Consider the following 9,129-nt stretch of genomic DNA (forward strand, 5'->3'; position numbering starts at 1 on the left):
TACTCTAAGAATATTGTCCTTAATATTTTATCGTATTTTTATATCCACTTTTATTTAGCTCATAGGATGGAGTATTAAGCTATAAGAATACGGATGCCTTTTTTTTTAACTGAAATCTAATTTTAACTGATTCTGAATACATGAAAGTAATATATGCAAAGCATATTTCCAGGAATGGAATTAATTTTCCAAGATTTTCTTCTGTTTCTTAACTTACAAAAAATCAGACTGAGGAGAAAATAGTATGTATTTTTTAAAAGGAAAGGCTAAGAAATTGACCCTTTGCTGAAATAGTGAAAAATAAATGTAACCTGGTAGTAAAAATTATTCAAGGAAAATTGAAATTCACTTCTATCTCCTTCTAGATAAGTTTCTTTTTACAAGAGAGAACCAATGCTGTGGTATATGGCCATTTCAGCCATACAACCTGTAAGGAAGGAAATGGTTCTTTATTTAAAACTATAGTTAATTATTTACCATTTTTATCTTTCTCCCAGGGTTAATGAGAAAAATAGTCATTGTCAACTTCATTTTTAATCCATTTAAAATTTTACTTTTTCTACGTAATTTTTCTTTTCAGGGATTGAATTAAAATATTTAATACAATATTTAATATTCTCAAAACACAAAAATAAACTTATTTGTAGTCAGAGGGCATAAAATTTTACCATTTAGCAAACTTCACTGTTGTGCATGTTTTCCCCTTTGGTTCATACAATTCATGTGGCTTTTCTTTTCTTTTTTTTTTTTTTTCCTTTTCATTCATATTACCTCTTATTATATCCATCATTCCATTTTTCTTTCCTATTAGAGTGAAATTGGACACAGCCCACCTCCTGCCTACACCCCCATGTCAGGAGTAAGTATTTCATGATCAACCTTCATCTTTTCGTATTTTTGGCCTTTGCTTATCATGTTTCTTCTCTCTTGTCTCCCCATAGTTTCCTCATTTTGCTTTTGCCAACAGTGAGTTAAGACTTTGCTGTAGATTGTATAGCTGGCTTTGTGGATATGTTTACTTCAGTAGATAATCCAAAACTGAGATGCCATGCACCAACAGTAGCTTTTGATTTTTACCTGAAGGATTTACCTGGACTCATAAATTATGCTTCTGGTTGAGGAGGTTATCATTATTTCCATGATTATAGGTTGTGTGCTAAAAAGTCAGAGTCTCAGTAATGATTCCCTAGTTAGGTACTTGGAGACTCAAAGTCATAGTGACCACAGAAGAGAAGGCAGTAAGGAAATATCACCAACCAAATGGCATTACTGTGCTTCTGTTCTTAATGTCGACTGTCTACAGTTAATAACATTTCCATTTGTCATGAAATTTGAATTGTATATCAAAAATAGGCGACTGTGGGAAAATGACATGAAATATTTTGTATTAGGTCATATGTTAGGTGGTCAGTAAAATTTAAATAGGTATTTCCAAATTCTTTCCCCAGGATCACTTTGTAAGAAAAATTGGAATTTTAGGGGGTTGTAACTCAAACTTGTCAGCCATTCAGGGGGAAAACTCAATTAAGAAACTCTGACTTTTGTCTGAAAGACAAGTTTGCACATCCTTTTGGTTATTTTTTTAAGGCTATTCCTAATAATAACTTCCGTCTAAATGTGTCTCTGTTGACAGAACCAGTTTGTGTACCGAGATGGGGGTCTAACTACAGAGCAAGGAGTGCCTGTGCCCTACAGAGCCACGACCAGCACGATCCCAGAAGCTCCCGTTGCTCAGGGGGCTACAGCCGAGATTTTTGATGACTCCTGTTGTAACGGCACCCTACGCAAGCCAGTAGCACCCCACGTCCAGGAGGAGAGCAGTACCCAGAGGTACAGCGCTGACCCCACCGTGTTTGCCCCGGAACGGAGCCCACGAGGAGAGCTGGACGAAGAAGGTTACATGACCCCGATGCGAGATAAACCTAAACAAGGTACAAACAGAATGTGCAGAAATGACTGTCATTCGGCATTTCACTTCCCTATCAAAATGAGCAATATCGTGCAGAAGGGAAATTGCCAAACCACTGGACTACGTAACATCTGTGACCCAGAGAAGGCCTAGGCTGCTGCTCATATAGCATATTGTCCAAACCCACACCATTTACACCATCCGGGGGCTTTTTAGAAATCCGAACCTCAGGCACCACCTGAATAGGAATCTGCATTTTAACAAGATCCCTATGTGACTTGTATGCCCAGTCAAGCCTGAGAAGCACTGATCTAAACTTATCTTTATTGGACCATCTTTATTGAATATTTGAGTGAGGTGGCACATCACAAGATTTTGGAACCATGGCTTCATTGAACTTATTGTGGAGATAATAAAGACTGGTATTTTGATGGCACCAATAAAAGATTTGGTCAGTTCTTTAAAATTTGGCATCACTGGGATGATCTTGTTCATTACAGGAGATTATTATTCCTTATATGACACATTTAAAAATTAAAGTTCTGATGCTGCATTTACTTCAAGGTGTACCATCATGTCTTGAAAATATTCAGTTTGTGGTTCTAAAAAGCTCAGTGATGACTTTACGAAGTTAGTAGTAGAAATGTTAGACATCCAAATCAAATGACATTTCAATTTTGAAAAAGCCACTTTCCTTCCACGTTAACAGCATCACAGAAAGGAGAAGATGGATGATTGTTATTAAAAACTGATTATTGTGTCTCAGAGTCTTCAGGGTCAAGTAAACTTTTTTAAGACTCCATATGAAGGCCCATTATGTCCTTGAATATATGGTTATATTTAATTTTATAAAATGCAACTAAGGGATCCCTAAGTACATATTGTAAATAACCTATTAAAGTGTATCTATCTAGAGGTATAGAAAGGTATTACTGTACTGAAGAATTAGATGCATTGGAAGAATTGGATAGTAGCCCAGTAGTGACACAAATGTAAGTTTTGAGAAGATTTGGCAGATACCCCCCTGAAAGTGCAATACTCTCTGGGAAGAGTCTCAGCTCAACCATAGAACTGTTTCTCCATTTACAACTGCAAGGCTGCAAGTTTGCATCAGGAAATCGATAAGTAGCTTGCATTGCGAAAAGGTAACATGAATCTTCTAAGAGAAAACACAAGCCAGCCTATGTAGACTCACTGTAGAGCATCCCTTGATTTTGTCCCTGAATGTAAGTTTCTACAGAAGATTATTGTACTCCAGCCTACTTCTTGGAGAGTAGAGAATTTAGTATAGACATTCCTACACTTTCAGTTAAGAAGTTTCAGGAACCTGGTAAGGAAAATCAAATTCTGCCTCCCTTAAAAGCTTTTTTTTTTTTTCATACATTTTTCTTAAAATGACTGTCACTTTGAAAACCATTCAAATTCCAACATGTTATGAAGTGAAAAGTTCTCCCTACTCCTTTAGGGACAATAATGAAAATAGTACAGTAGAACAAGAAGACTGCTCAGTAGGAGTTTTAGATCTGAGTTCTAGTTCAATACTAGTTGTATCCCTCATACATCATTTAATCTTGGTTTTCTGTTTATAAGGCTGAAAAAAATACAGCTTCACTTCCTTTCTCACAGGATTGTTGTGAGGATGATGTAAGCTCCTGTCATTCCTATATATGATGGTGGGATAGTCATTACTATCCTTTAACTTGCACATGATGCTAAATACTTAAGTATATCAAGCAGGCCTATATCAAGGGACAAATCATCCTGATTTGATGAGATTATTTTTCTCTACTTGTCAGGCTAAGTATAGAGGATAGGAAGTTTGTTTCAGAATGGTGGCATCTCAACAAACAATTGTACCTTTTCCCTGCCCCAACACCAAAATAGGAATAGCTAAAGTGCTATATCTGTGTATACATTAAAAGAGGTCTACTGTATGTGTGAATATAGGTCTGTATGTAGTCTATAGACATATAGACATAGAGGAGGAATTAAATTTAAGAAGAGCAGCATTGATTAACACCTCTTAAAAAAATTCCCCGGTCAATATTCTATAGTAATTTATTAGATCAAATCATGCAAAATAGCCACTATTATGACTGGTTTCAACCTACAAAAGAGTTATTTCATATGATCAAACTAGTTTCTATTTCGTGATTATGGTTAGCCAGTGGAAGGAAATGTTCTAATTACACTTTATTCTTAGGCATATGTATTGTCACACAAGTCAATTTAGCGACATGTTAGATGTCTAGCAGATTTTATTAGTTGAGTCTTCTCTTTGGATGTTTTCTTTCTAATGTGTGAAGCTTTCTGGAAAACATTGTATAATCAAATCCATTTTACCTATATGGACATCACAGCAAAAAACACACAGACTAAAAAACGCCATTCCTTGACTTCATCCATTCGTCTTGGCATGGAGTTAAGCTATAGACATTTTGATTTTCCAGTACCCTTTTAGAAATTCTAATTTCTCCACATTTAAAAGCTATTTAACCCCATATTTTCAACCCCGTTGTCATATTTTCCAACAACAGAAAATACTGACTTTTAGAAAACAGAAGCCTTTAAACAAGTGGCCTCCTATGTAGGAGAAACAAATGGAATTAGAAGGAAAAAGGAACAATCTAGGGGACAGGAACTCTGCTTCCGGCCTGAGTTTGCCTTGTTTAGTCATTAAGAGTTTTGGCCCACCTACTCTTTTTTCATATGACAAAAGTAATCAACAACATAGTTTTTGTGAAAATTCACGAAAACAAATCCATGGCTTTATTGTTCTGGAAAGAGAAGCTAGCCATCCTGTGTAACCTTTGTCTGATCAACATTTTCTGGAAAGTCGATATTAACTGATGCTTTTGTGTTCCATCAGAATACCTGAACCCCGTGGAGGAAAACCCTTTTGTTTCTCGGAGGAAAAATGGAGACCTTCAAGCTTTGGATAATCCCGAATATCACAACGCTTCCAATGGCCCACCCAAGGCAGAGGATGAGTATGTGAATGAGCCACTGTACCTCAACACCTTTGCCAACGCGCTGGGGAGTGCCGAGTACCTGAAGAACAATGTACTGCCTGTGCCGGAGAAGGCCAAGAAAGCATTCGACAACCCTGACTACTGGAACCACAGCCTGCCACCTCGGAGCACCCTTCAGCACCCAGACTACCTGCAGGAGTACAGCACAAAATATTTTTATAAACAAAATGGACGGATCCGGCCTATTGTGGCAGAGAATCCGGAATACCTCTCTGAGTTCTCGCTGAAGCCAGGCACGGTGCTGCCTCCTCCACCCTACAGACACCGAAATACTGTGGTGTAAGCTCAGCAGTGGCTTTAAGATAGAGACACGCCCGCTCCAATTTCCCGGCCGCCTCTCTTTCTCTTACGGTCTTCCTTCTATTCCCAAGGCCAGTAGTTTTGACACTTCCCAGTGGAAGATACAGAGATGCAATGATAGTCATGTGCTTATCTAACTTGAACAGGAGGAGGAAGAACTGAAAGAGAAAGACAGGAGGAACCACACTGTTTCTTCATTTCTCTGCACAGGTTGGTCAGGAGATTGGAACAGCTAGAGAAGGACCAGCAAACACAAGGCAATACGGCCTGCTGTCAAGCTAGTTCTCAATGTTTTCTCTTTTTTTCTTTTTTTCAATTTTTTTTTTTTTTTAATGCAGATGCCTGAAAGACCCATGCTATCTGTTCCTATCTGTAGGAACTGACATGTACATTCTCAGTACCCTTGGAAATCAGAATAAAGTTTCCATTAGAACAGAAGGATCACCTTTTCTGTAACATACGATAGTAACTGAGATTGAAAATCCAGTTTCTTTTTCCAACAGTTTCTATCCTAACAAGCAAGGGCAGCCAACTCAGCTTTCATAATTTCTTAATCTCTCTCAAAGTTATAACTAGTAATTATGTTTGGAGGGATTCTTTTTTTTTCTTGGTCTTTTCATTTTGTTTCATTTTGCTTTGCTCTTTCCCTTTATATTACTTTTTTCCCCACATATTCTGACTTTAATTTCTGATTGCAAATATTTTTACATCAGAGTTTCTTAAGTGTTGCTATAAATTGACAGAATTGTAAAAAAATATTTTAATATGGTGAAATGACCATTATTTTAAATATAGAGCCTTTAAAATTAGAAGGGGAGGCCAAGATATTAGTCAAGTGTAACATCAAATTTGTCATGTTTTACACTTTTGACTATGTACCCCCATGTCCTTTACATTCTTCAACATTTTCTTCTCCATAAATGACAGTACTTGATAGGCAGTTGGTAACGTAAAGAGTAAAAGGGAAACTAAGAGACAGTTCTGTGTGGTTCATGAAAACTACTGACACTTTCAGGGGTGGTCCAATGGGGAATCCATTGAACTGGAAGAGACACTGGATTGGGTATGTCTACCTGGCAGATACTCAAAAATGTAGTTTGCACTTACTTAAGCTATAATTTTATTTGTTCCCTTTCTGAACTCCATTTTGGATTTTGAATGAAGCAATATGGAAGCAACCAGCAAAATAACTAATTTAAGTACATTTTTTAAAAGAGCTAAGATAAGGAAAGACTGTGGAAATGCCGAACCAAGCAAATTAGGACTTTGGAACAGTATCCAGAGATTATGGTGAGAGGGCCAGCACATTATCTACAAGTGATATCACATTTGCTCTGCAAGGAGAGTTATCCAGTTTATATACTCCACATGAAGGAATGCAAGTAAGGATTGGCTTGATTCCATGGAATTTCTAGTATGAGACTCTATTTATATTAAGTAGAAGGTAACTCTTTGCACATAAATTGGTATAATAAAAAAATACACAAATGTTCGCAGTTTATAGGTAGGTTCTTGGGTCAAAAGTTGTAAATAAACGTGAAAAATTTCTCATGTAATTATTTTAATATCGAACATACTAATCTTTTGATACTTTGTATAATAACACTTTCTTCATACACATCATCCTAGTTCTAGAACCATCTTTTTATGTATCATTTTAAAAGAACACTACTAAGATGAGCAATGGGAACAAATGGTAGGAATGAGTCTCCTGGAACAAGAAAATCAGGTAGTCTCTCTTTTCTAGGAAAATCTGCTTGGACAGTCATTTGAATTAAATTTTTTTTTTCAAATGCTAAAATTTTGGCATCAAATTCAAGTCTATTGCCAAAAAAGAAAGCAATGAAACTAAAAATCTCTGTTGGTAAAGCAGAGGGTTTACAAGGAGAAAAAAAAATGCAAAGAGATCTAGGTTTCTGCCTATTTTGAAAAAGTAAATCAATCCATCCATTCAATTCCCTTGTTTTTTCAACTGATACTTAGTCTACTAAGAGCACTGTGTAAGTGGAGAACATCAACATAAATGTAATATTACCCCTAACTTAATGATTTTAAGTCAATTTATTTGGAATGACATTTGAATTTCCCCATAAGTTCAAGGAATAAGATTTTATGGACTGTTTTGTGAGCAGTCATCATAAAATCTGTTGTTTGTTAAAAGATCTCCTGTGAACTCATTTGGAACATGAATTAAACAACCTACAAATTACTGAAGTTGACAAATAGGATAGTTTCAGTGTTATCATCCAAACATGAACTGGTAGAAGGATATTGCCTCACTGGCTAATTAGCCTATCTAGATTCTAATTTGACCATTAAGTCAACAGCGGGTGTTGGTCTTTGGCCAAGAACCTTGGAGGTATCAGGACTGGTTTCTTACTAAGTTATGAGAAATGAGGTAAGCTAAAAATGTGAAGTAGAGCAAGGGAGAGGTTTGTAAGACCCCTTCTAGTGAGGTTCAATCATGAACTTTTCTGGGTTGAAGACACAGAATGACTTACGGGCTACAGCACAACAGCTTCAAACTCTCCCACCCATTCAGAGGAGTCTCCAGAGAAAGGGGACCTCACATAAGTTCTTATGAGAATTTGGATATAAGCCTCCCTTTCTAGATAAATCTATACCAACTTACCACTTACAGCACCCTTGTTGGATAGTAGAACTTGATTTTTTTCCTTCTGATTTATAATATTCATATGGTTTCTTCTGGGATATGGAAAACAGAATCACTTATTTTGAGAAGGGAAGAAAAATAATTTTTTTACTGTTAAGGTAATAGAATGTATTCAATGAATGTAGTTTCCTTCATTCTAAGAACACAAAACCCTTACACATCAGGTAATCTACCACTAACAACTAGAGGTAAATGCAAGTATAATCCAAAAAAACCTAAAATGCTTCACAAAAACTACTTTATTGTTCCTTTTGAATGATTTCTATAGTACATTTTTTATTTCAATTGTTTTAGGATTTCTCTCTTATTTTTGTCCCCCGGAAAAATATATTTCAAAGTGTACAAAAGGAAGAAAAAAATCATTTTGTCTGTTCCAAAAAATAACTTATTCAACCCAGTAGAGTGAAATTTTAAAATGCCAATCGAAGGCTGCAAAGTGCATCAGAATATCAAATCCCAGAGGCTAGTTGTATCAATGCAAACATGCAGAACCAATTAAGTAAATTTGAGGAAAATTAGTAGTAAAGTTACACAGACTATATTTTTTAAGTCACCAAATTTTGTGGCCTATCTTGGGGAATCCCATCTAAAGATCCCAGATAAAGAAAAACTGTATAACTAAATGGTTCTTTAAAGAACCATTCTTTAGTTCTTAGATGAGAAAGATGTTCTCTAAATCAGAGTAGACCCAGAACCACAAAGCATCCAGCACCATAAAGAGGTTCTTGGACTACTAAGATTTGGTTTTCCAAATTTTAGTGGTACAGGTTAGGGTGAGAGTTCTTTCTCAAGTAATATTCTTGAAATAGAATTAAAAACAGTGCAAACTCAAATTTTTTTTTTTTTAAAGATTTTATTTATTTATTTGACACACAGAGAGGGAAGGAGAGAGCAAGCCCAAGCAGGGGGAGTGGTAGGCAGGGGAGAAGCAGGCTCCCTGCTGAGCAAGGAGCCCGATGTGGAGCTTGATCCCAGGACCTTGGGATCATGACCTGAGCCGAAGGCAGCCGCTTAACCAACTGAGCCACCCAGGAGCCCCTCAAACTCAAATTTTATTAAAATATACAAACTAAAAATATGAGATTCTCTTTTAGTAGATCAGGAAAAATGACTATTTGTATATTGAGAAACAGAAAAGAAGAGATAGTGCTCTATGTGTTATAATGTATGTGTTAATACCTTCTAAAAGTAGGATGTGACATGAAGATTGTGCA

The 9,129-nt window shown here is 36.3% G+C and overlaps 1 protein-coding gene across 5 annotated transcripts in view; it reads left to right on the forward strand.

Moving 5' to 3' along the window:
• The window catches only part of ERBB4 (erb-b2 receptor tyrosine kinase 4), a 1,092,681-nt gene extending 1,083,887 nt beyond the window's left edge, over nucleotides 1-8,794 (forward strand). For 3 of the 5 annotated variants that reach the window (XM_032402964.1, XM_032402953.1, XM_032402987.1), the window contains 3 exons: nucleotides 812-859; nucleotides 1,634-1,931; nucleotides 4,779-8,794. In XM_032402964.1, coding sequence (XP_032258855.1) covers nucleotides 812-859; nucleotides 1,634-1,931; nucleotides 4,779-5,224 — 792 coding nt within the window. In that variant the 3' untranslated portion in view covers nucleotides 5,225-8,794. The remainder of the gene's footprint in view (nucleotides 1-811; nucleotides 860-1,633; nucleotides 1,932-4,778) is intronic. The other 2 variants (XM_032402981.1, XM_032402972.1) reach the window with 1 other exon arrangement.
• Nucleotides 8,795-9,129: the final 335 nt, after the last annotated feature.

The sequence above is a fragment of the Phoca vitulina genome, unplaced genomic scaffold, assembly GCF_004348235.1.
Source record: "Phoca vitulina isolate PV1807 unplaced genomic scaffold, GSC_HSeal_1.0 scaffold1, whole genome shotgun sequence".
NCBI lineage: Eukaryota > Metazoa > Chordata > Mammalia > Carnivora > Phocidae > Phoca > Phoca vitulina.